The following is a 25,951-nucleotide window of genomic DNA, read 5'->3' on the forward strand; positions in this document are numbered from 1 at the left end:
GCTCGTCTCCTGGCAAAAAGTTGTCATGTAAATTTAATTGAATGACTTCTACATACAAGCGAGCAAAATTTGTCAGTTTATTCAAGGAATATTCAACAAGGATGCCGTATTTATTTGGTACAAAAACGGTGCGTATACGTAACACAGAAAAGAAATTTAAAGTTGCTTAAATTTCATAACGGATCCAAATAAACAATTTTAAGGTCGAGGGTGCTCGACTGTGAAAGATATTATATATATACCGGATATAATATTAAATATACCGGATTTATTTGATATAATATATTCGTTTTGTAGTGGATTAAAAAATATACCATATACACAATAACTATGACCCGTAGCAAGTTGACGTTTTTCAAAATAAAACAAGTAAGAAAACTACAGTCGAGTGTACTCGACTGAGATACCCGCTACCCATTTTGAATAAAAGAAATATATTTTGCGGTATTTTTCTCAAATTATACCGATTATACTGCAAAAGTACTAAAAATATACCAAATAGTATATTTGGTATATCGATATAGTACCGCATTCAAAATATACCATAGACGACACAATATACCAGATTGTTAGCCAAAGCAACTAAGACGCCTAGTAAGTAGGCGTTTTTTGCCCATACAAAAGTATTTCTTCTGAGATCTAGGTGTTCATACGGACAGACGGACAGACACACGGACGGACATGGCTAGATCGTCTCGGCTGTTGACGCTGATATATATATACTTTATAGGGTCGGAGATGCCTCCTTCTACCTGTTACATACATTTCCTGTTGGCACAAATTTATAATACCCTTCTACCCTATGGGTAGCGGGTATAAATATTTCTTAAATAACTTCTGGAGTTTTTATCTGATCGCACCCAAGTTTTCATGGATCATTGTGTATATCAAAATTTCACGACTAGCTTGAATATTACGTCTGTTCTTAGATTTTATCAATTTGCAATTTGAGCGTGGCAAAAATTTAAACAAATTTGATTTGCGACAAAGAAATTATTCTCTATTTCTTATAGTCTCTGATATTATATCTAGGTGTTTATACCGATGGACAGACAGACAGACTTGGCTATATGGTCGCGACTGTTGACGCTGATCAAGATTATATGAATATATTCCTTCTGCGTGCTGCATACACTTCCTCTCAATACCCTTCTACCATATGTTAATCATGCATTTCATCTTATATCGAATGAATGAGATTATGATTATGCACAGCAATTTAGGTTGCAGTGTAATCTAAGTATACTGTCCACTAAGTGTAGAAACAATTGGTTTACACTTTAGATTTTCACATTCCTTAAGTTTGGTTTGCTATCCATTAAGATAAAAGCACAGTTGAATGCGGATGTGAATGTCTAAGGTCTAATCACTAAGAGCTAACTTTATCATCGTGTTCATACTACTGTATCTTCATACTACTCTATGTTTTCCTGATTTCTACTTTTACAATTTGGTCAATTTGCTAATTATAGTATCTTAATAATATGACAAATGTACTTGCAGCATTTAGCAATGGACTGTCAATCGCACAGCGGACCCAATTAACAAGAAATGCACTTTAAATTTAATATTACGTATACGCACGTCATTAAAATACATGCGTAAATTATATTATATTCTCTGGCAGTTTGTATTGCTTTCTTCTATCCAACACTTGCCTTCACTGCATTCGGTTTTCAATTTCATTACGCGACGAAGGTGAGCGCAAAACCAGAAGAATTTTCCATTGTCAATGCCATTGCCATCGAAAGAAAGGGATAGAAAACAGGGGAAATGCCAAAAACCAAAATACCAAATACAAAACATTACAGAATAATCCAATGCCCGACAAGAGCACACAATGCATCGACAAAGAGAGTGCCCAGAGGTTGAGAAGAAGCGGGGTGAGCAGGGGGAGAAGAGGTCGATAGCTAAAGAGAGCTGTTAGCCATGGCCATTGTGGCTGCTTTGGCGTCCGGCCGAGGTCTAGACGCGTCTCATTCTTTCACCTCCCACCCCGTCCATTGGCCAACGGCCTCTCGATGATTCGCCATTCTCTGGTGCTTTCGTATTGTTTCGTGAATTTTGTTTTGGTTCTATGGTTTATTACGCTTTGCTCTGGCTTGTGAAATTATTTATGCATTTTGTTTTGCAGTCAGCGTTTATTAGTTGCAATTTGCTTGCGGCCAAAGTTGTTCGCCAGCAAGTAGTCAAACGAATTAAATAATTTACTACAAAAGAAGTTGATAAAATGGGCAAAAACAAAGGCGGAGGTGGTGGTGGAGGAGGTGGCGGTGGAGGCTCTGCTGGCGGTGGCGGTGGGGGCGGTAATGTAAGCAATATTTGTGTTATGCAACTCGCGTTTTAATTGTGAGTCTAAAAATTCCATTATAAATTTAGAAGCACTCTATAATATAGCACACAAATGCTCAAGTACAAGCAAAGGCTATTTCTATCTTTAAATAATTTCACAATATCACTTAACATTAATCGAAAGTTAAACAACATAATAATGAAAGTGATTGACTGTAACAATAAATGTAATTTATGTCTCACTTGTTAAATACGATAATAATTAGTGTTCATTAATTAAAATTGTTTAGATTATGACAGATTGAAATTCTCGTTAAAACTGACAGCATGATATAAATAAATAAGAAAGTATCTCGGCATGAATAACTATTAGTAAAAGAAAATAGAGAGTATAGAGAGTTAGTTATATAGAAAACTGCTTCACTTTGAGCCTTTAGTATGGACTCTTTCCATTTGTTATACTCGAGTTAGTTATAAATATTACTTGTCCTTATTCTTAATAAGCGTTTCTCATTATTTACTCTTTCACTGAATTGTAATCCTTTTTGCGCTCTCTGTCAACAGAAAAAAGGTAGCAACGCCAGCGGCTCAGGTGGTGGAGGCGGTGGCGGTGGCAAAAACAAAGCAGTTGCTGACAAAGGTGGAGCAAAGAAAGGACAGGAGCAAAAGGCAGCTGCGGGTGGTGGAGGCGGAGGTGGTAAAAAAGGAGGAAAAAAATAGCGAACAAACGACATCAAAGCGCATTAAATTACAATTTTAAGAATAAATATATATTTGCAACTATACATATATCCTAAGTCGAAAAGATATATTAAATAACATGATTTTTAAGTATTATTTATGCATTTATGCATTTTGGTGTGTTGCAATGTATGTTGCATTTGTTTCTCGGAAACCACAACGAAAGTGGTCTTGATAAGTCGATACTTTTGTGTTGTAGAGAAAGTTACTTTTTTAAATTTAAATGAAGCATTTTGAATGCATGTTATTTATATTAATATGCACTCTCACACGCACACTAGCAAATTGAATTTTTAGCACAATTCCCCGTTGGCTGTTGCCATTACACATCTGATTACACATGAGGCTGCAGTGGCTCCCTGGTCTTCCGGCTGGCTGAGCGCGGAAGCGAGCTTTTCCTACTTCACTGGCCACTTTATTAAGCTCATCTGCTTTGGCGGGATGCTCTATCGAAACCACTCCTGGGACATGCCAAAGAATGAGGCGGCACTCGACTTCGATTTGCTGCCATCATTTTTGCGTGTTGTCGGCTTACGCGTTGGAGTTGTTGCTGTTGCTGTTGTTGTTGTCGGCTGTTTAGGGAAGAAGAGATATATGTGTTATTAATTAACTGGTAATTTTAGTGATTAATCTATTAATTTGCAGACGCAGCGAGATTTATGAGCAACACAACAGAATGAAACAAAATAACAATAACAACAGCGGGTATTGGCATAATTAGAGTTCGATTTATAACCTCACAGCAAATCGCAACTAATTGCCAAAACATGCGGCTAACTGCGATCAAATAACCGACAAAGTCAGTGGCAATAAATTAACATTTGCTTTGCGATTTCATTTCAATAATGGCCAATTCATTAATTAGCATTTGAGGCATTCATGATGACCACACACACACACCCCGAAGCACATACACACTCGCACACTCTTGGAATGAGAAGTGCTCTTACTCTCGTCCAGTTGAAAGTTTAGGTTTCAGATTCGCTTGCGGCTGGTCGACGACTTTTCTGCTGCACACTGGAAATTGCCACAGCATCTAATTAGAATTTATTTTTAACCAATTTGGTTTATTTATTGCCAACGAGCAAATTCAAACTCTTCTAATTAAAAGCAGTTTTAGATGCAAGTCACTTCAAGCACTTTCATTAAAAAGATTCATAAAAATTAATAGATTGGTGCACTTGGAGGTAGCCTATCAAGTATTGGGTGTATATTAGTCTATATAAGTAGCTCATTTTTAATTTGTTTTTAGTTCTAATAAAAAAATTTTTAAAATTAAAAATTTGTAATGCATTTATTAAGAGATTTTTATCGAATTTAATTGAATTTCGACGTATTTATTTTTCTTTCGCGAATTTATATGACAATCTGTTCATTTTCAATTCCTTATTTGCCAAAAAGTAATAACTAAAACAAGTAAGAAAGTTACAGTCGAGTGTGCTCGACTGTTTTAAAAGGGCAAAATATTGCGGTATTATTTTCAAAATATACCGAAAATACTAAAAAAAAAATACTAAAAATATATCAAATGGTATGTTTGGTATATCGATACAGCACACCATTCAAAATATACCATAGACGACACAATACCAGATTGTCACCCAAAGCAACTCAGCTAGTAATTAGGCGTTTTTGCCCATACAAAAGTATTTCTTTAATAACTTCCACAATTTTTATCTGATCTCAACTAAATTTTCAGGAATCATAACTACTATAGTAATTATTGTATATACCAAAATTCGCAACCCTAGCTTTAAATTTACGCTTGTTATTCGATTTTTTTTATTTGTGGGGGCGGAAGTGGGCGTGGCAAAAATTTGAAACAAACTTGATCTGCGTGCAAACATATCAAATGCTGTCGAAAAAAAATTATAGCTCTATCTCTTATAGTCTCTGAGATCTAGGTGTTCATACGGACGGACGGACAGACACACAGACGGACAGACGGACATGGCTATATCGTCTCGGCTGTTGACGCTGATCAAGAATATATATACTTTATAGGGTCGGAGATGCCTCCTTCTACCTGTTACATACATTTCCTGCCGGCACAAAGTTATAATACCCTTCTACCCTATGGGTAGCGGGTATAAACAAGAGGACTTCTTGATTAAGACAGAGTCACATCAAAAGAGATTTTTCTTTAAAACATCATCGAATTAAATGAAATGAAAAATTTTTTTGCGTAAGAATGTTGTGATAAAATAAGTTTCCAAACTGAACAATTAGTATTAAATTATTATATGACTAAATGAAGTCGACCATCTTATGTCGATGCTTTGAAGTGAAGTGGCAGTGAAAATGGTTCGTGTCTTAGCTAGTACTTCTGCATAAAGCAGTGTATATCAAGCAGTTCATCTACTGCTTTATCAAAATAACTATTAATATTTAGTATTCACTTTTTTTTTATTCTTTTATGCTTATTAAATAATTAGTATTCACAATAACGAGCATGCAATAAATATATAAATAAATAGACGCAAAAGTTAAATATTCAAATAAATTTCCTACCAAATATATGCAAAGGAGGAGACTATTTCAAACTACAATTCAAAGAGATCCTATAAAAGAAATATGTGTTGTATAATTTATAAATTATAGAAAAAGAGTAGTTTAATTTACTACTAAACATCCTCTCTCGATCATAGCAATAAATACCTTTTAAGTATTTTCTATTAAGGAATTTACAAGGAATTTGTTGACTTACCTTGTCCGCCTCAAGTGCAAGGCTTTTTCGTTCCACATGAGCAGCTCCTGTTGCCGCCTGAGGCATAACAATTGGCAATAATGGAAACCAAAGCGATGTAGATCCCGTAGAACTCAGGCAGAGCACATTCGGATCAGCTTCATGTGACAGAGTACCAACATTAGTTGCTCCTTGCGCATTTGCCAGAGGCGGTGTGAGGACTCCCAACTCGCCATGCAATCGTGCCGATGAATTTGTGACGTGGATAGTAATGTGTTCGGCAAACAATTCAAAGTCAAACGGATCGATGCAATCACGCAGTGTGCGTTGAAGCGTGTGAAAATGCTCGTATAACGAACGCTCCTCGCGATTAACGCCAAAGACGCGCTCCAGAAACTTCAGATCGAAGTACAGCTGCAATGCTATATTTTGACTATTCTTAGTGCACTCTGAGGCAGCCAGTTCCTCATAGTGGCTTAAAAGTTGTGTCAGCAGCTTGTTGTTAAAGGCCTGCAGCACCTTGGAAGGCAATGTCTGGGGCACTGCGATGTTGAGAGCTTCGATCAATTGGTGCAAATACGTTTGCAATGAGAGACGTGGCTGATTGGGAATGCGTATCGTTGACTGCACATTCTGATCGTGCTCCTCATCGCGCTGCTCGATAGTCTGTGTCTGCCAGAGCTAAAATTAAGATTTCTGTAGATATTTATGCATTCTTTAAAGGCTGCAGACTTACCGGAAAATCACGCAAAACAACATCGTGTGTAATTGTGCGCGGCAGCTTTTCAGCACAACTGAGAGAGGAGAGCACGTCGTCCACGATGAGCTGCCACATCTTAAACACTTCCTCTTCGATCATCAAACAAATTCGTTGCCAATGCTCTATGCCAGCTGCTGTTAGATTGCCAGCCCATTGACGCCAACTGGCGGGTTGGCAGAAGCATAGCTTAAGGTTGGGACACAGCTCGACCAAAGCCAGCGTAATGCGCAATGCTTGCAACAACGCTTGGCGTTCCTGCAGCTGCAACAATTTGAGTTTATTCAAATAGTCAGTGATTTGCTGTTGCGCCGTTTCACGCAAGAAATTGATAAGCGTCAGTTTGTCCTCGGCTCGCGATGTCTGTTCCTGTAGCAATACATTCAGTTCCTGCACAATCCCACCCAGTTGCGAATCAAACTGGGAGCAGAGTTCAATGGTTGCCCGATCATAGCCTTTGGTGCGATTCGCTAGACGCTTGGGTTGATCACTCAGCGCAGCAGCCAAGCTCAGTGGTAAATCATCATTTTGTTCCCGCCATATTTGCTGTGCTGCTGATGCATTACTTGAGTTCACCAAGCTGACCACTTGCTCATAAGTCTGCTGCATGGCGCTTGCCCAACTGCTGCGCACAATCTCGCGCACTCGAGCATTGATTAACGGCATGTATTTGATTCTATAGAAGTCCAGTTGTGCCTGTGGCAACTTTAGTTGCTGCTCCAAGTCAGCGTAGCTTCTTTTGGCTGTTTCGCTGGCTGCCAACTTAATGTCTTGTATAGTCTGCATGTTGCTGACCAGCGCAAAGATTTCCTGCAACTGCTGGGCAGCCAACCCATCAATCTTGGCCATCCACTGACGCAATGCTTCGCCCAGCTGCTCGGGCAACAGTTGTGGTATCTCAAATTGCGGCCTATAACCGGATATGATGTCAGGCAGCAGATGGGCCAATTGCCGCTCACTGCTGTCCATGCGCGTAATAGAAGGTGGCGCAATAGTCGCCGCACACTCTGCCAAGCGTGTGAAGAGCAAACCATTGGCTGTGGAGCAGAAGGGTTTTAGAAAGTACTCCAAATTGAGTTCCGATTGAGCTTACCCAGTAGACACTCGTCCAGCAATTCGATGGTGCCATTGAGTATATTCAAGCTTGCCAGAATACGCTCCTTGACACGCCTAGGCTTGTCCTCACTGTGCAGCGAGTTAACAAATGCTGTGGCACGCAGGTTGAGAAAGGTCTGCAGTACTTGGCCCAATTCACATTTGTCCAGCAGCAGAAGACTCTGCATGCAATCCACTGCCATCTCGGCAGTGAGATTCTCCCGTTCGAGCACAGCAATCACAGTCTGCTTGATGGTCACGTGAAAGGGTCGCAGAATTTCCCATTGCTTGCGTGCCACAGGCAGCTGTTGCATTAACTCGTTTTTCGCATCCAACTGCAGTCCAGTGCTGATGTGACGACTGAACAAGAACAGTTCAGTGGCTGCGTAAAACTCCTCGTTGTCGAGGTGTGTCCAAATCAACTCGGGCAAGCTGCTCAGCAGCTTAATCTGCACCATGGTGCTGTAGTAATTGTTTAACTGCTTGCTGGCACTTCGCTGCTGCAGCACCTCAGTTGACGATGCGGAAATCGGAGTTGCTGCCACAGTTTTGAAACCCAGCAGCTGCTGCTCGTTGAGACTTTGGCAGTTGGCTTGAACACAGTGCACCTGTTCAATTAGTGTGCCGGCCGAGGACTGCATGGCGGCTATTGTATCAGCTGCCTTCAGAAGATCCCGATAGCGTTCTCTACAAATTCAATTGTTTATTTGTCGTGTTGGCCTCGAAGTCTCAATGTGCCACATCATTGACGTGCAACTTACCCGACCATGGTACGCAACTCCTCTCGCTTGTTCTCGACAACAGTTTGGATCTTCTTTTGCACTGTGTCGATTTCGGGCACGCTGTGCTGCTCGAAGAGCGCGTCCACATTTAGTTGCAGTAAATCGACACTCATATTTATTTTTTACAAATTCTTATAGTTGTCATCATCTGTTTGCGGCTTGAATTAACATACATATGTATATCCACTTAACAGTTTGCTGTTATAGTCCGCTTGCTGTGGCGGCAAACCGATTAATCGTATTTGGTATTTAAATACCAGCAGCATACAAAATATAATACATTTATAGTATTTACGAGCCAGAAGAATTGTTTTACAATTGTCAATTAATATATTTAATAAAATTCTGAAGAACACTCAACGCACTAACGAAAATTTCATAAGCAAACACAAAAGTTTAAAATGACCCCTATGTTTATTTTCATTTAAAAAATATATCATATGAACGGTATTTTGGTATATTTCGAAATGGCGGGCACATCGCAAAACAGCTGTTGAACAAAACAAAGCTGATTTAAGATTTTTATCTTTATAAGCAAAATTATTCTAATATTCAAAATTGTGTATAAATTATTTCGGCAACAACATGTTTATTGACTAGTTGGAAATGCTATTCAAAACGCAGTTGGCAATCACAATCCTCTGTATTTCAGAAGTTCCCTCGTAAATTTCCGTTACGCGAGCATTTCGATAGTAAAGCTCAGCCGGAAGATCCGTCGTATAACCCATGCCACCTAATATTTGAATGCACTGATGGGCACAGAACGTGGCTGTTTCTGAAGCGTGTAACTTTGCCATTGCCGCCTCCTTAGTAATTACCATTCCGTTGTCTTTCAGCCAAGCAGCTCGCCAAGTCAACAATCGAGCAGTCTCCACCCGCAATGCCATATCAGCAATCTTCTGCTGGATCATTTGCAGGCGAGACAACCGTTGCCCGAAGGCAACACGTTTCTCAGCGTAGTCGGTGGCCAACTCAAGGGCAGCTAGAGCAATACCCGTAGCTTGTGCAGCAATGCCAATGCGTCCGCAGTCCAGGGATTCCATGGCGATTTTAAAGCCGCTGCCAGGAGCACCAAGCACTTGAGACTGCGGCACAGCGACATCGTCAAGCGTAAGCTGACATGTGGATGTTGCACGCATACCCATCTTACTCTCCTTTTTGGATATGGCAAGCCCGGAAACGTTTTTGTCAGTTAGAAATGCTGTGATCCCTTTATGCTTCAGCGATTTATCAATAGTTGCAAAAATGAGGCCCCCACTTGCCTCTTTCGAATTTGATATCCATGCTTTGGTACCATTCAGCAGATATGCACCATCGTCATTCAATTTGGCCGTTGAGCTAGCGGCACCTGCATCGGATCCGTTGCCCGGCTCCGACAGTGCATAAAAGGCAATGTGCTCACCTTGGGTGTAGGGAACGAGGAACTGTTGCTTCTGCTGCTCTGTGCCATGTTGTTGCACCGCACCCAAGTACAGATTGTTCACGCCCATCACAATGGATACGGCTGCATCGCCTCGAGCCACTTCCTCCATGCCTATGGCATACGCCTGGTAATCTAGTCCTGCACCACCTGCAATCGGTCAAGTCGTAAGCTTGCCCAGTGTGGCTATTCTTTAATGCTCACCGTACTCCTCTTGTATGACCACTGACATCAGTCCCATCTCGCCCAGACGTCGCACCTGCTCCGCTGGGTAAAGCTCTTCGCGATCATGACGCCTTGCATGGGGAGCGAGTTCCGCATTCGCGAAGTCCCGACAGCTCTTTTGTAGTATCTGGTGTGTTTCCGAGAGCGCTGCTAAGCAAGCTATACCTCTAGATTTGGCTTTGGCTCTGATTAAGCTGGTTCGTTGACCTGGGAAGTGCTTAGAGTGAGCAATAAATTATAAAGCTTAGTGAACTTGGTGTTTACTGCATAGCGTCCAAGCGTTTCTGCTCAGCTTCTGCATTTCGTCAAAGCTCTACACGTCGCTGATGATCAATGCGCCAAAGCTTTCGTCGTCTACCTGCCAAAAAGGTTCGTCGCACACTACAAACTGAAGGCGATTGAAATCGACAACTTTTATATGCAGCGCGAAAGCTCTGGCGTCAACTAGCGCCAGAGGCGCAGCTACTTTGGGGTCAGGCTGCAACTTTTATTATTTTTTTAAAAGGTTTTACACAACAGAGTTTTTAGTAGTAGTGTCGTGTCGTACAGAAAAAATGTTGCTTAATTTTCATTAAGTAAACAATATCGCAAGGAAATTTATATCCACTTTAATAACCCTTTAAGCGACGCCTCTGTATGGCTTGGCATGCAAGCTTTGCTCATTCAAGTTTTGCATAGTATTAATTTCTGCGTATTAAGCTTTTTTATACCCTGGAGACTGGAAATTAAAAGGTAGTGTACGTTGCTGGGACAGGATTATAAACATTTATTTATTATCGACTAATACACTTAGAAGTTATGCACATAATTATTATTGTAAGCTTATTTCTGCGATAAAAAACTTAATGAATTTTTTGGTAATCATGTTGAATAAATATTAATTATTCATGTACTTAAAAAGGGGGTACTTTATAGTCAGGCAAAGTACGAATGTAGCAGTGAAGGTGTTTAAAGGGTCAGCAGCAGAAATGAAAAGCGGCTCACCGCTTTTCGGAAATCGTCGATAAAAGTTTTGCAATTCAAATTCAAGTACGACTTTTAAAAAATTCACTTTCGTAAAGAAAGGCATGCGGAATACAACACACCCACTTTTAGCTTATATATACCATTCATTTCAAATATCTAGTATACTAAATTTAGTAACTAAGTGAATGTATGTTACGTACAGTGGATACTCTCTTCGTTGTATCTTTTGTATATCTTTTGCTTTTTAGCCGCAACGAAACTCCTAGAATAATATTTTTCCCATTGAAGCTTTTTATTCTTGTTGGACCCTATCTATACAAGCAGAAGACATGCCGACTCTATGAAGCAGAATACGGCAAGGTTCCTACGGGCTTTTCAATTTTCGAAGTAAAATTTCTCTTCCATATGTAAATTTGAGGTATATTTGCTTAAAAAAGTATAAAATCTAAGAAATACTTAAAATTTTATAGTTCTTTAGAAGTGAGAACAAGTGACAAGATACCCGGGAATATTATGCTAATAATTTAACAATTTTATTAGTAAATATAGTACACATTCTTTTAGATTGTTTTAGAGTTTAGATAGTGCATAGTGGTTAAGACGATAAGCTACACTTTTTAAATCCAACTATCCAACCTTCTATTACCTCGTTCGGGTCCATTACAAAGCTTCGGATTGTTTTGTCGTCACTCCAAATTGGCCAAGATGGCATCCGATTACTTAGATAGGACTACCCTCCCAGACGATATGAAAAGAAAATGATTACAGGAACCATAGTAAGGCAAAGGTAAGGAACCATGATGTGCAAAGCTAGTGAGTAGGAGTACTTAGAAATAAATGAGAATAAATATTAAATTTGACATTATTGTATATTATATTCATTTATTATCATTTAAATATATTAAACTAAATATTATGGAACTGAGTACCGCTATCTGTAAAGAACATTTACTAAATGCGTCATTATTAATTTTGGGCTTTAACAATTTTGGAAAATTGTTTTAATTTCGATAAGTTGAAACATTTCTTAGTTCTTAGTTTAAATTATCATTTTTAATTTAACGATTAACCACTCTTTCGTTTTTTCTTCAATTTGCTTAAATGGTTAAATAACTTAAGTAGGAATTATGATATTTCTCCTAACTGCATGATCAAACTACGCAAAGAACCAAAAAAATTTCACTTCTCAGCTATTAGCCCTTCCGTTATATGATTATAGTTCAGTCAGAATGTCGATTATAGAACACATTTTCTAACAACAAAAAAATGTAGTGAACTAAGTAGACGGTATATATTTATGTCAATAATATAAGTATATTTAAAGTTAAGAATAATTCGTAGATAGTACAGCTGCTGCAGCAAATAGTTTCTAATTATTTTATCTGGATCACAACTCTCATTTCGAGAACAATTTTAATAAATCACCATGAACTATCTTATACAACGCGGCAAGGTTCGTCAACAGGCGATCGGTGTTCCTGAGGGTCTGCCCGAGTTGTTATCGGATATAACTCGCGAGGTGTTAAGATGTCAACCAACTAAAGAGTGTCTCTGCCAGTTCATCATAGACTATTTGCATTCGGTCATTGTAACGCGGGAGAAGGCAATGGGTGAGCTATATTATATGCATATCGAGCAAGCTAACATTTATTAATACTGCTGTGCAGTGGCAAGGAGTATATTGGATCGTGCACTACGTCAAGTGGACAGTATCATATCGGACCTGTGTGTTTGCGATCTAACCAAAGAAAAATCAGATATGATGAGTCAGGTTTTGGAGGATTGTTTCCGAAATTTCTTAGAGAAGCGTAGATGTGAAATGCGGCGCGACAAGAAAGCCATTCAATTTGCAGATGTCGACATGCTTGAGGAGTTAATACAGAAATGCGGCTTCTCAGAGGAGGAACTAGACAAATCACGGCCAACAATTGAGAGCGCCTATAAGCGTTTTGTTGACGCCTATATGACCGCTGCTGTCGACACCAAGGGCACCGAGATACTCTACCAGTATTTCCGCGATCGTGAACTAAAGCGAATTGAAAAACTGATCCGAAATAAAGCGGCTACTACCATCCAGGCTGCTTGGCGTGGCTATGCAGTCCGGAAGACGTTGGCTCAGCATGTCTGCACGTGCACTTGCACTCTGGTAATCTTTGCAAGGATATTCAAAATAACTCTTTTTGATATCTGATTAATGTACATTCCTACAGGATAACCAAGATGAGGAGGAAGCTAAACAACGGGAAGCTGCTGCTCGTACTATACAGCGGTTCTTCAAGAAAATGCTTTTAGTAAGTTGTATCTGTCATTAATTGATAAACTATTTATATTAAACTTTATTTTATATTCAGCGGCAGTCAATTAAACCGGTAAGTCAACTGCTCCATTTTACCTATTTGAGGTATTTTAAGTTTTCTGTTCATTAGATGGGTGATCCGTGTGAGGAAAAAGAAACTCCGAGAGACAGCATATCAGCAGCTGCTGGTGCCCCAACTGGACCTCCAACGGAAACTATTGCTGTAACTGTTGATGAAACTGAGGCGACAAAAATAAAGATAGCTGATGAAGATGTCGCTGTAGTCTCAACAGACGAAGCTTCGCCTGCAGCTGCTGAAGAGACGCCACCAGCAGATGTCGGCGAAGTTAAGCAAGAAGTTACGCAAGATGAAGCTCCCATAGAAGCTGTCACGATTGTAGAATCTCCTGAGTCACAACCTCCTACTGAGGTTGAAACATCCGCAGAGCAGCCTACGACAACTGAAGAAGCGGTAGCACCAGAACCTCCAGCTGAAGACGCAGAGCCGCCAGCAGCTGCCGAAGAGCCCGCTGCAGAAGCCACCGAGGAAGCTCCGCCTGCCGCAGAATCATAAATGGAACGTTGTTTTTAATGTTATAACTTTTAATCGCTCATATAAGTTTGTGATCTTCAGCTTGTAAATTAGTTTAACGTGTAATTCAATATGTGAAAGAAAAGAATATGTTATATTCAGAGTATCAGACTTTTAAGCATCAACACGTTCTTGCAGCCAATCGCTAAAGGTTGAAACTCTCGTGTAGACATCAGGCGAGACAAAGAGACCGCAAACCACCAATCCATAGGAGACCACACCCACTTGCTTAATTTCTCCGTTGTCGTTTCGTACTAAGGGGCCTCCAGAGTCACCCTAGAAATATCACAATGATGTTAGATAATCCCTCTAAAGTTTTAATGTATTTACTCACCGAACAAGCCCCTCTAAACGGTCCCCGTGCACAAATCTCAGTTTCTGTGACGCTATCCATGCCACTTGCTCTGCACAGATCATTTGAAATTGTGTGATAGCTCATGCGCTGCAATGTATTTGGATAATTGACATTGTCGAAGAATGGGAATGGTACAGGCAATCTTAAGCCCCAACCGGTCAGAGTAACTGCAACACCACCGCTCACAAACTGTTTATCATTGAATGCTATAAGACCTACAGAAACATTATTAAAGACCAGAGGTGGTTGTATTGTTAAAACAGCAATATCGCTCGTTTCCAGCTCTTTGTAGTTCGGATGTATGGCATAGGACACAACTTGAGACCGCTGTCCGCCCCGCTCATCCAGATTTCTAATACCCGCTACCACTGACATCCGTGAAGCATTGAGTCCCTCACAGCAATGAGCTGCTGTCAATATGCGATCGGATGCTATTATAGAACCGCCACAGAAATGCGTGTAACCACCACGTGTTGAATACTGCATCGAGACCTGGTAGGGCACAAATTCTCCGACTGGCACATCCGAGCCACCTACAATACGGCTGGGTGTGTAGCCACTCGGCTGTCGAGCTGTGGAAGATTCAATGTAATTATGAAAAGTAACTCGTTTTCAGTAGCTTACAGTTGAGTCGCGCATTGACAACAACCAAGCACAGTGTTGTCAGAAAAAGCAATTGAATGAGACCCATGTCACTTTCCTAGTGACTGAAACTGATGCTATGCATCAGTCTAAATAGTATTTGGCGTGACCCCCATTCCACAAAATTTACATAAATATCGCAAGTCGCTAAAGTTATGCCATTAATTTTGATCTTGAAATTCAAATATGTAATGAGCGTTTATGGCGGTAATTGGAATAAGCTCCCAACCACCAGTAAGTGAGTATTTTTATTTTACTCATAGCTTTGGGCAGAGCCAACATAATATATAGCGCAGAATATTTCTATTAAACTATTTGTATAATAAACCATCTTTATGGAAGTCGCCTTCCTTTGATGAAGCGAACACATTCGTAGTGCTCATCCTAACCCCTTAGAAGTCAACATTGCTTGTTAGCAACTGCCGTTTTTCAATAAATAATATTAAGAGTTTATTTTATTTTCGACCACTAATTGTTATTTAAAAATATGCGTTGATATGTTTGGTCTAAGTGAGAGCAAAGATATTTGCATTTGACTAATATTTTTAGTGTAAATTTATGAGTTTTGTGATAAATTGAATCTTGAAAAAATTAAATGACAACTTGTTATAATCGGGGTTAACTTTACAGCTTTAACAATTACTTCAAATGGTTTTGAATAAGAAACTGTTAATGATTCATAAAGCTACAAAGTTGATCACAGCCAAAGTGATGGGCTTGGCAAAAAGATTACGTATAAAAAAAGTTCATATTACAGGGTAAAACGTGAGGTCTCTGTTTTTACGTATTTTAAAAATATTCAAACTCTTTAACAAGCATTATTAGCTAGATGATGCCATTTATGAACTAATGATAATTTAAAATGCAAAGAATTTTGACCTTTATTGGAATATTGAGACTAGTTTGCATTCGATTTTGGTTTGACATAACACTTTCGCTATGATCTTACTTTTATCAGATTGAAAACTCTAATTTCATTCTGACTTGCTTCTTTATGTAGGTTAATGTGTGTATATATTCAATTCAAGAATAATGTTATTCATGGATCATTTTGGCAATCTACCTGTGATAAAAATCAATTCGACCATTCAGAAGTTAACAAAAGCATTTTGTTCTCTTCTGTCACCTGAATCGTGCTGATGAATCAATAAACATCTATTCAAATTAGTAAAAATTAGTATACATTTTATTCTTGCTGAAACTAGTAAATTTAGGTAGATCTTATGCTTTGAATAATGTATGGTTGAAAGAATTTGAATTTAATTTAAAGATCGCAGAATATTATGTAATAATTATTGTAGGTTAACATAGGAATTTACTAAAAAACAGTTAACAACAGATATAAACTATAACGGAAACATTCAGCGTTAAATTAACAAATGAGTGTTTTCCTTAAGACTATTCAATTTGGTAGAGTGAACACATTACAAAAACTTCCTGGGGTATGTTTTCTTACAAATACATATTCTATCATCGGAAAGTTAATATTGAATATTTTGCAAGTGCTGTGTTATATTTTTGTAAGTAACTTCAATTATGTCAGTTATTCATTAGTGCAATAAATTTAAGTCGTTCTGATGTAAGTTCATGATTTATTGCTTTCCTAAAATTAGGTTTTTATGCTGTATTAATTTTATGGTTTTTATTGAATAGCTTTGACCTTCAATTTAATAGAAAATTTTATCAGTTTACTTGCCGATTTATATTAGAAATTTATTTACTATTATCTACCAAAAATTAAATTCCTGTTTTCTGGATATGTCAATAAAAGGCGCCTACGCGTCTTTTGGTAAACCAATAAACATATATTCATCATTGTTCGTCTTGTTCATCATAGAGAATATAAAGTAGGTTTTTAAAGATCCGTCAGTAGCATTTGCATACTATTTTGACTTCATAAAAATGATCTTAAATGTGTCTCCCATGCTGATTAAAAGAATTTTGCAAAAGTTGACCCACATTCTGCAGTAATTTGATTCTCATAATCGCGGCACTTGCCAACCATGCTTTGAGGAGGACTATAACCAGTTTAGTCATATTTCAGCTTGTCATTGCGATCAAGATTATGTATATTCTAGATATTTGATGATGTTCCGTCATCATCATCACGGCGCAACCATAAAAACAACAGTAAGGCAATAAAACAAACGCTTAACTTGTGATTTTGATGGATATTATGCTTAACGGTTCCTTTAAATCTAGATTTCTGAAAGTGATTTCATTAGAATACAGTCTCCTTTAGTATAAAAGAGATCAATTACTTGCAAAATGAAACACTTCTGTTTGAGCCATGGAGCTGCGCATAGCACTTTGCTACCTCAGTAGGTTGCATTGAAATAGAATAGAAGACTTTAATTTGCTCATCTTGACCCTTTTTTTGCATATAGTTATTGGCATCAGTTGGAGGATCACCTCCGCTGGAAAGCATCCAAGTAGCCCTGACACCGGCAGACTTCTTGCAATTCAGGTCCCAGCGCCGGAGAAATCGCCTCCAAAAGTTGTCTACAAGCGACCCCATCATTATTATCCACCACCACCACCGCCACCTTACTACCCACCACCTCCACCACACCATCCACCACCGCCACCTCATCATCCGTCGCCCAAATGTAAATGTCCTCCTGGACCACCAGGGCCACCGGGTCCTCCAGGCCTTAATGGTAAGTATTCACTTCACTTAACATTAAAAAATATAAAACTTCAATAACATTTTATTATGCAGGCACACCAGGAAAACCGGGACATCCAGGAGCGAAAGGTGACAGGGGTGATCCTGGAGAAAAGGGAGATAAGGGTGACAAAGGTGATAAGGGAGATAAGGGACCAATTGGATTGACTGGTCCACAAGGACCTCAAGGCCTTCAGGGTTCTCAAGGTTTGCCAGGTGCACAAGGATCCCAAGGAGCTCAAGGACCACCAGGAGCACAAGGATCGCAAGGATCTCAGGGATCTCCCGGATCCCCAGGATCTCCAGGTGCTCAAGGTGCCTTGGGTCCACCAGGAACATCAGGTTCGCCTGGTTCACCAGGTGCTCCGGGATCTCAAGGAAACCCTGGTCCGCAAGGGCCACCAGGTCCACCAGGACCGCCAACGTGGCCAGCTCCACCCCCACCACCACCACCACCACCTCCGCCACACCACCATCATCCACAACCACTCCCACCACCACCACCGCCAATAATTGTTCCATACCCAGTAATACCACCACATAAAGGACCTCACCATCACCATAAGCCGCAGCCCCACAAGCCACATCATCCACACAAGCCAACCAAAAAACCGCACCATCCCCATCATCCACACAAACCAACAAAAAAGCCACATCATCCACATAAACCACACGATCCACATAAGCCTCACCATCCACATAAACCACACAAGCCACATAAACCACATACAACTAAGAGGCCAAATCCCACAACAACTCCGCCGACCAAGCCAACTACAACGTTACCACCCGAGACTACGACAATGCTTCCAGATGAGACAACTACAATGGAACCAACCCCTCCAGGACGTATGTCAGGTCCAATTATCGAAAATTTTCAAATCGACATAGAAACTGGTTCAACATTCAATGAAGTGGTAAATTCAACACTACGTCAAGATCCTGAGCAAGTTTTTGACCAGGAACAACAATCGGAAGATTACGATGAGGATGAAGACGAGGATGAAGAAGACGAGGAAGAAGAAGAAGATGGTGAAGAATCCGGTATATCCGAAAGCACGGACGAATCCACTAAAGACGAGTATGAGAATCAGGACAACGAATATAACTCCAATGAAGGATATGGCAGTGACGAGGGTGAAGCAAAAACTATCACAGAAAGCCAGCAGCCCCTTCAAAGCTATGTCGTGCAAGAAAGAAGTAGAAACCGACCACTTATCTTGGCTATTAGTAAGCCACGGAATCCATTTAACATTTACCGAAGCTATGACGATTACTAAATATGCGGAAAATTACATTAGGAAAATATTTACAACAATAAACTAAATTATAAGGCTGTAGTTGAGTTTGTAATGTTTCATTTCATTTTTTCAAGAAGCCCTAAAATATGCAATGCAAAGTGAGGTGAAAATACTGAAGCAAGCAGTCAACATTTGCTCAGCACTGCTTAGCATAATTTTACACTGCTTGCATAAAATCAATTCATTTTGGTTTAAAGCATGCCACTATGTCATACGTTCTTTTATCCAAGTGTCGAACATAGAGACGCGAGTGTAGACATCTGGACTATTAGAAGCACAGAAAGCGGTTCCATATGAGACAACACCCACTTGTTTAAGCGACTCTCCGTTCGCCATAACCAATGGGCCGCCAGAATCACCCTAAGAAGTCACAAATTACAGCAAACTATGTCAAGGAATCAATTGTACTTGTATTTACTCACATTGCATGCGCCCTTTCCGAATCTCTCCAGGGCACAAATCTCGGTGTCTGTCAGCTGTGTCATTGTCTGCTTGCACCTATCATTGGCCAACGTTTTGTAGGAGAGCTTCTGCAGCACTGTGGGATACTTGGCAAAAGGACCAGTGCCAAAATGGAAAACTGAGCCCCAGCCAGTGAGCATTACATCCTGATCTGCGCCCACAAGCTCGTTGCTGCTCACATCGATGGTACTGACTCTCTTGCCATCCAGCTCAAAGGGTGGATCAATTTTCAGTATAGCAATGTCGCTAGTGACCAACTCCTCATAGTGCTCGTTCATCTCATAGGACTGCACTTGGGAACGGAAACCGCTCTCATCGTTCAAATCCCTCACACCTGCCACCACAGTGATCCTGCTGGCATTCTGTCCATTGACGCAATGTGCCGCTGTAAGTACTCGATTGGGTGCAATAAGAGATCCGCCACAGAAATGACGTTGCTTGCCGCTGCGTGTCAGAAACTGCATGGATATTTGGTATGGAACATATTCATCGTTGGGCACATCATAGCCTCCAACTACTCGCTCCTGCGAACTGCTGTCCGCACTCTCAAAATACGCGTCCACTGCAAGGAATCTTAATTAGCAGTTGATCACCATTTTTACAGTGATACTTACGATCTATTACATTGCCCATGGGTTTTGCAACTGTTAGAAAAACAAACAGCAGCAGCAGGCAGAGTGAAGTTTCCATAATGTGGCTGGGAATTGAATTGATACTTGACTTTGCTTGGCTTTGACGCTTTATATACATTGTACTAGGTGCTCATTAGAATTTTATCATTTTAAAGCTGTGGGTGTTCTGACCCCAAAGTATGTGTAACAAGGTCGCAAGCTTTACTTGCGATAAACTTGGCTACAGCTCAGTGGGAGAGTTGCACTTTTGGAAAAACCTTTAGAATTGAGTGCATCATGCCATATGTGCTAGAGATGGTGCGAAACAGTGAAAACTGCATCTACGTCTTGTGAGTCGGACTTTGGGTGGCCAGCCAAACAGAAAAAGTGTGGGGTAGAGTTGCTTCCTCAATTCTCGGTAATGACTTCAACACCTACAGTTACACCTACATCCAAATTGACGCGACACGAGCAAGGATTGAGACTAAGGCACAAGTGGTTTCGTGGCTCGTGGGACAAGGCAGAAGAGGAAGGATCAGGTTGATCAGGCCGCAGTTTTAATCAATGAATAATTTAAATATTCCGATTAAACAAGCTGCTGCTGCTGCTGGTGCTCTGGTCGCGGACATTTCTTTTAATTCCTTGTCGTTGATGGAGAAGCAAAGCGTGGCTGAGGGGGAAAGGTAACAAACATGGACAGCCAAGCAGGCAGGCAGGCAGGCAGTCAGGCAATTGGAGTTGCCATTGGACAATCAACACTTTCGGTTCGCTTTGGCTATCTGGGCAGCTCACATGTTCGATGCAAATCAACTTCAGTGGCCGACGTCTGGGAGGGCACAAGCTCTGTGCTATCTGCGATGGACTCTTCCTGCTTCTCTCCTCCTTGCACCCTGACGCTGCATGCCATGTGTCAGTTCCGGCCTGATTGCATCCACTCTAATGAATCATTTTACTGCGCCTCCCGAGAACTGTGTGTGGCAACTGGCGCAAATTAATTATGCACACCTCTGGGGATTCGCCGGGATTCAGCAGTCGGCGTTGCAGCCGAATGTTGAGGTCTTGATCTTTGGACTACTGTGTTAATTGTTGCCTCGGCGCAGTTTGGCACTGCCTCCGAACCGATTTGAACTTAAAATGGCTTTATTATTTTGGCAGCGAGTTGTGGCTTCTAGGCTGTAGCTGCCCACCTTCTTTTAGCTTCTGGTCATTGTTAATCGGACCACCCTGGAAAGAAGCCCAGACACGACTTATCTCTGTAGCTTATTTTTAACTTTAGCATATAATTTGCATATGAGTTCGCTGGGTCCCGTTGACAGGTTAATCCTTATGTTAACTCATTAGACATTGTTTTCATTCTTCTCTTAAATCCAATTAACATTATTAAAACTTCCTTCTCAGCTTCTTTTTTTTATAGGCAAAAACTTTTTGATAAGTTAAAGTGAAATAAAAATCACTAATTATCTGTTTATTTTATTCTCTTAAATCTATGACAACAATGTGCTTTGTATTTGGTCAACCTTAAGATATAGTTAATAAATTATTGGTAGCTCTTGGCAAGCAAGAAAACAACAAGATGCCGAATAAATTTTCCATTTGTTGTGGCAATTAATTTTGCACTCGTTGCGATAAATGACAACAACAAGTTTAGTTAACTAGTACTATGCATGGAACATTTGGAACAAATGTGGAGTTGGGAAAATTAATTGCATGTTTTGCATAATCACTAAATTGGTCGTTTATTTTACGTACTTAATTTGCCAGCACCACAAACTGCCCAACGTTTGTCTGTCTGTCTGTCTGTCCCCCTTCTGTTCAACCTCCCGACATACCTATAAATTATGACTGCAGTCGCAAGGCGCTTCGAATAAGTTCTCGCAGTGCGACAAGTGAAATACGTTTTTATTTGCAAATCAGATAAGAGATCTGGGCACAGCGAGCAGCTAAACCATGTGTAGATACGCTTACCAAATATCAGATACTGATACTACCTTCTTGGCTAAATTTATCGGTCGCGTGAGCTTGTTACCTAATTGATGACAACAGGTAGGTGCTTCTGTCAAGCCAGCAACCGACCTCAGATTAGCTTCACGACAAACGAGACGCAGTATGGTGAGTATGATATTGTTCATCTTCATATCGAAGATTTGCTTATGATATTCTGACACGCACAGCCTAACAGCAGGAGCCACTCTTGTTTCACTCTTACAGTTCCGTCCAGGGGCCAAAGCTGTTGAACCTTTCATTAGCTTCTGAAACGAAATCTGAGTGTATTTCATTATTCTTGAAGATTTCATTTTAGACCATAATAGAACCATTTTCATAACAATGGTTTAATTTAATAAACAAACAAATTACAACTAATTTCTGATGCCTTTATCTTAACATTCTGATCTTCAAACTAACATATTATATACAAATTCAATTTAATTCCATAATAAAATTGCAAAGTTTCGTTTTTTTTTTTTTAAGCACACCTTAATACTAAACAAAAAACTAGCAAACAAAACCAAAATTGGTGACAATATAAATCCAATAATTACAAAAGCATAATGGATAGACAATGGGAATTTCCAGCATTTCCAGCAATAAAGATTATTTAAAAAAAATTTTTTTTTTAATTTTTGACTTATCTGGATCACACTCTTCATGTCTTCTCTTACGTTATCAAATCTGAAAATCCAATTGAGAGCACACGTGCAAAAGACGATTAAATACTTGACTACTGGACTTTGAAGGCTCAATTGGCAACCGCACTGACGCAGGTAATAAAAACAAGCGGCTCTGCTTTAAAAACCGACATATAAATCAACTGGAAGACAAAAAAGAACAACTCAAACCTGCCGCACATACAATAAAAGTTGCAATATAAATATTTATTTTATGTTTTCCACTGCGTTTTATTTCTGTTCTTAAGTTGTGAATGAGATACTCTTTTTGAGCGGCCACACGCACAATTCTGCTGAAATTGACTGGCGAAGAACAAGGCTGACAATAAGGCGGGCAATCAACCAAAACGTCATAATAATGATGGCGTCCCCGTCGGCTTCTTCGGATTTTACAGACAGGATGCTTATCTTGTTAACACGGTACCTTTTGCCGCCTGGCGTTAAATTAAAACTGCAATAAAGAAATAAGAATGGGGAATGATAAAGTCGCATTTCAGTTCAGTCAGTTCAACGAATTTGCTGGCATGATATAAATACATTTTATAAGCGAGATTTAAGAGATTTAATTAAGTATGGCAATTGTTTTTCCCTGATAAATAAAGATTAATAGGAGACGTCGATTATGCTTAGTATTGTAATTATTTCATTTCAATGATCTAGATTAACATGAACAGTACAATAACTCTCTTTTTTTTTAAATTTCAGAGCTCTTTTATATTTCGCATAAATTATTATAGCAATTAAATAAATTTACTTTCTTTAAGCGAAAATATTTAAATTTATTTACTTTTTAATGAGTTAATAAAATGTGAAATATGCATTTTTTTTATACTTATTTCATAACCAAATTTTATATTACAGATATTTAAGATACAATACAATATTTAATATACAATATTTAAGATACAATAGCAAATATTTTCATTACAATTCGACCATGGCCCAATTCTTTTATTAACGCAAGAAGTACTATGTTTATGATGAAGTTAAAAGAAATTAAAAACAATGCTTAATCTTTGTTTGATTTGCATACCATGAAAAAGATAAATGCCAAAAGCTACGAAGGTATAAATAAGATCCACTTTTATGCCAGCTAAGCAATAATCATCGAGTGAGTTGACGAAATGCCAGTAAAATATCTTCAGTTAATTCAGTTGTGCATTGTGGTTTACCTCAGTCTGGCTGCTGATGCTGATGAGGAGGAGGACCTCAAAGCATCCCGCATCAATGGTGGTCAGTTGATGAACAAAACGGTTCCTTTTCAAGTGTCGCTCCAAATGCATCGACGGGGCGGATGGCGTCACTTTTGCAGCGGCTCCATAATCAGTAAGATGCATGTTGTGACTGCGGCGCATTGTGTGGAGAAGATGGAGCTGGAGAGACTGAGTGTTTTGGCTGGAACGCTCAACTGGAAGACGGGTGGGCAACGGCACAAGATTGTGAGCAAACATGTGCATCCGCAATACGCAATGATGCCACGCATTATCAATGACATTGCGGTGCTAAAGGTGAGTCCACCGTTCGGATTGCATCTCGCTGAGATCAGCACCATACACTTGGGTGATGCCGATCGTGTTGGCGGCAAAACGCCAGTTCGTCTCACTGGCTGGGGATCGACAACGCCGAACAGCACTGGGGCCAAGGTGCCGGACCGGCTGCAGGTGCTTCACTATCAGACCATCTCGAATGAGGAATGCGTACAGAAAGGGTTTCGCGTCACACCGAACGAGATCTGCGCTTTGGCCCCACATGGCCAAGGCGCCTGCATGGTGAGTACCACACATACACATTTTAGATGATTGTCTTCAGCTTGCGACTGTTCACAGGGTGACTCTGGTGGTCCACTGATCTTGTCAAACGGGCGAGAGCAATTGGCTGGCATCGTGTCCTATGGTAGCGCCACCTGTGCCCAGGGCAAACCCGATGTCTATACGCGAGTCTCCAGTTTTCTGCCCTATATAAGCAAAGTCCTTAACCAGGACTTGACCCCACAACCTCAACAAACAGCGCAAAACTAATAAATTCTTTGTGGTTTACATTTTAGTTGCTTTTTTTTTTGGCCGGCTAATTAAAAATCTTGTTCAATATTCGCCACAGTCGGAGTCTGACTGCAGTACAGCTGGGCATCTTCATCGGCCTAGGCTTAGGTCTTGCCTCCTCTGCTCTGCTCTGGCTTGGCTCCAGCTTTGGCCTGCACTCCGTAGACCATGATAAATGCAAAAAGCAATTTATCGCACATTTAACTCAATTCAGTTTCTTTATGGGCAGCCAAAGGCCCAAACTCAAGCCCAGACCGAGACCCACACTCAAACTCAGACTCTGCCTCAAAGCAACACTCAAATGCAGATGCAGGCGGTGGGGTGGGGTGGCCAGTTTGGCTGGGGCAAGCCTGCCAGCCAGACAAAGTTTAGCTGACACGCACACTACCCATTCACTCACACACTGAGCAGCCTCGAGCGCGGCATGCAGCATGCTGCAAGCTGGATTGCGGACTGTGGTCCGTGCACCGTGGCGTGGCACAGCGCTTGTAATTCGATATTAGATTTTATGTGCGACAAATACGAAGTGCAAACATTTTTATGTTTCTTCAATTTCTATGCTGCATTCGTATTTGTAGTGGAAAAAATTGGAAGATGCACCCCAGCAACGTTCCGTATCGACCAGCTTTGCTTTCCAACATAATTAACTTCAAATACTCCTAATGTGGGCCTCACGCTTTTCTAGATACCATTTTTATGAATTTACAATACTATTTTACTAAATGTCGATACGTTTTTCCAAACATAACATAGGACATTAAATATTTTTTTATGAATACGTGTTGGTTAAACACTGACCATTTGTTTATTAATAACAATTCATTAAGCACAAATTATAAATTTGGAAATTCAACAATTACAAATGATCTCAATTTGTATAAAATTAAAGTTTTTAGTAGTTTATTATATACACCAATCGCTTTTTTCAAAACAATATTAATTCTTTAATCCGTTCTTTCTCATCGTTCTGCTTTCTTATCGTTTTGAGTAGCTTTAAGAAAATGTTTGATTTTGTTTAATTTGTATAACCATTTGAATATTATGCTTAAAGTATAATTTGAACCCAATTCTTTTTGTATATCAACTTTATTTTAATCTTCATCAATGCAAGAAAGCGTACGTCTAACATAACACCAGCTGTGTATGTACTTATGTATGTGTATGTGTGTGTATAAGTGACAATCCACTGATCTACGAGAAATATTTACAATATATGTAAGAGTATAGTTAATTAACTAATCATAAAGCTTATTTGCCATTTTATGTCTTACAAAATTATATGTCATATATTCCAGCTAATATTCGTAATTGAGCAGTCCTATTACGAATTTTATTCTACAAAAAGTCACATGAAT

General features: G+C 39.8%; 8 protein-coding genes and 1 long non-coding RNA gene across 11 annotated transcripts; 5 read left to right on the forward strand and 4 right to left on the reverse strand.

The window, feature by feature from the left end:
* The first annotated feature begins 1,935 nt into the window (after positions 1 to 1,935).
* LOC133836493 (uncharacterized) lies at positions 1,936 to 3,127 on the forward strand. Of its 2 annotated transcripts, none has more exons than XR_009893738.1 (2): positions 1,936 to 2,349; positions 2,857 to 3,127. XR_009893738.1 is itself a non-coding variant. In XM_062267010.1 (2 exons), the coding sequence occupies exons 1-2, from the start codon at positions 2,231 to 2,233 to the stop codon at positions 3,010 to 3,012; spliced, it is 237 nt and encodes a 78-aa protein (XP_062122994.1). In that variant the 5' UTR covers positions 2,134 to 2,230; the 3' UTR covers positions 3,013 to 3,127. The 2 variants fall into 2 exon arrangements, 1 of the variants encoding a protein (XP_062122994.1); XM_062267010.1 differs by having other exon boundaries at positions 2,134 to 2,311.
* On the reverse strand, positions 2,862 to 8,531 carry LOC133836492 (conserved oligomeric Golgi complex subunit 1). 2 transcript variants are annotated; one of them, XM_062267008.1, is made up of 5 exons: positions 8,333 to 8,531; positions 7,570 to 8,258; positions 6,456 to 7,513; positions 5,741 to 6,400; positions 2,862 to 3,605 (listed from the first exon to the last, which is right to left on the reverse strand). In XM_062267008.1, exons 1-5 carry the CDS (start codon positions 8,464 to 8,466, stop codon positions 3,480 to 3,482), a joined length of 2,667 nt encoding a protein of 888 aa, XP_062122992.1. In that variant the 5' UTR covers positions 8,467 to 8,531; the 3' UTR covers positions 2,862 to 3,479. The 2 variants fall into 2 exon arrangements, with proteins under 2 accessions (XP_062122992.1, XP_062122993.1); XM_062267009.1 differs by lacking the exon at positions 2,862 to 3,605 and adding an exon at positions 5,562 to 5,594.
* A 391-nt stretch (positions 8,532 to 8,922) lies between these two features.
* Positions 8,923 to 10,396, reverse strand: LOC133837814 (short-chain specific acyl-CoA dehydrogenase, mitochondrial). The gene is made up of 3 exons (XM_062268708.1): positions 10,263 to 10,396; positions 9,978 to 10,205; positions 8,923 to 9,923 (listed from the first exon to the last, which is right to left on the reverse strand). The coding sequence occupies exons 1-3, from the start codon at positions 10,297 to 10,299 to the stop codon at positions 8,950 to 8,952; spliced, it is 1,239 nt and encodes a 412-aa protein (XP_062124692.1). The 5' UTR covers positions 10,300 to 10,396; the 3' UTR covers positions 8,923 to 8,949.
* A 1,887-nt stretch (positions 10,397 to 12,283) lies between these two features.
* On the forward strand, positions 12,284 to 13,955 carry LOC133836156 (uncharacterized). Its single transcript, XM_062266485.1, has 5 exons — positions 12,284 to 12,574; positions 12,632 to 13,110; positions 13,175 to 13,255; positions 13,316 to 13,333; positions 13,391 to 13,955. Exons 1-5 carry the CDS (start codon positions 12,391 to 12,393, stop codon positions 13,832 to 13,834), a joined length of 1,206 nt encoding a protein of 401 aa, XP_062122469.1. The 5' UTR covers positions 12,284 to 12,390; the 3' UTR covers positions 13,835 to 13,955.
* A 1-nt stretch (position 13,956) lies between these two features.
* On the reverse strand, positions 13,957 to 14,898 carry LOC133836659 (chymotrypsin-1). The gene is made up of 3 exons (XM_062267251.1): positions 14,832 to 14,898; positions 14,187 to 14,779; positions 13,957 to 14,128 (listed from the first exon to the last, which is right to left on the reverse strand). The coding sequence occupies exons 1-3, from the start codon at positions 14,896 to 14,898 to the stop codon at positions 13,967 to 13,969; spliced, it is 822 nt and encodes a 273-aa protein (XP_062123235.1). The 3' UTR covers positions 13,957 to 13,966.
* A 2,157-nt stretch (positions 14,899 to 17,055) lies between these two features.
* On the forward strand, positions 17,056 to 18,844 carry LOC133838690 (collagen alpha-1(III) chain-like). The gene is made up of 3 exons (XM_062269875.1): positions 17,056 to 17,170; positions 17,237 to 17,509; positions 17,572 to 18,844. Exons 1-3 carry the CDS (start codon positions 17,140 to 17,142, stop codon positions 18,795 to 18,797), a joined length of 1,530 nt encoding a protein of 509 aa, XP_062125859.1. The 5' UTR covers positions 17,056 to 17,139; the 3' UTR covers positions 18,798 to 18,844.
* Positions 18,845 to 18,865: 21 nt separating this feature from the next.
* LOC133838691 (chymotrypsin-1) lies at positions 18,866 to 20,053 on the reverse strand. Its single transcript, XM_062269876.1, has 3 exons — positions 19,895 to 20,053; positions 19,241 to 19,842; positions 18,866 to 19,178 (listed from the first exon to the last, which is right to left on the reverse strand). The coding sequence occupies exons 1-3, from the start codon at positions 20,028 to 20,030 to the stop codon at positions 19,023 to 19,025; spliced, it is 894 nt and encodes a 297-aa protein (XP_062125860.1). The 5' UTR covers positions 20,031 to 20,053; the 3' UTR covers positions 18,866 to 19,022.
* Positions 20,054 to 21,771: 1,718 nt separating this feature from the next.
* On the forward strand, positions 21,772 to 23,164 carry LOC133839621 (uncharacterized). Its single transcript, XR_009894111.1, has 3 exons — positions 21,772 to 22,004; positions 22,581 to 22,653; positions 22,806 to 23,164. It is a non-coding gene; the product is annotated as an uncharacterized LOC133839621 (long non-coding RNA).
* A 481-nt stretch (positions 23,165 to 23,645) lies between these two features.
* On the forward strand, positions 23,646 to 25,348 carry LOC133837538 (chymotrypsin-1). The gene is made up of 2 exons (XM_062268334.1): positions 23,646 to 24,326; positions 24,384 to 25,348. Exons 1-2 carry the CDS (start codon positions 23,682 to 23,684, stop codon positions 24,573 to 24,575), a joined length of 837 nt encoding a protein of 278 aa, XP_062124318.1. The 5' UTR covers positions 23,646 to 23,681; the 3' UTR covers positions 24,576 to 25,348.
* The last annotated feature ends 603 nt before the right edge of the window (positions 25,349 to 25,951 follow it).

This window comes from Drosophila sulfurigaster, chromosome 2R (assembly GCF_023558435.1).
Source record: "Drosophila sulfurigaster albostrigata strain 15112-1811.04 chromosome 2R, ASM2355843v2, whole genome shotgun sequence".
NCBI lineage: Eukaryota > Metazoa > Arthropoda > Insecta > Diptera > Drosophilidae > Drosophila > Drosophila sulfurigaster.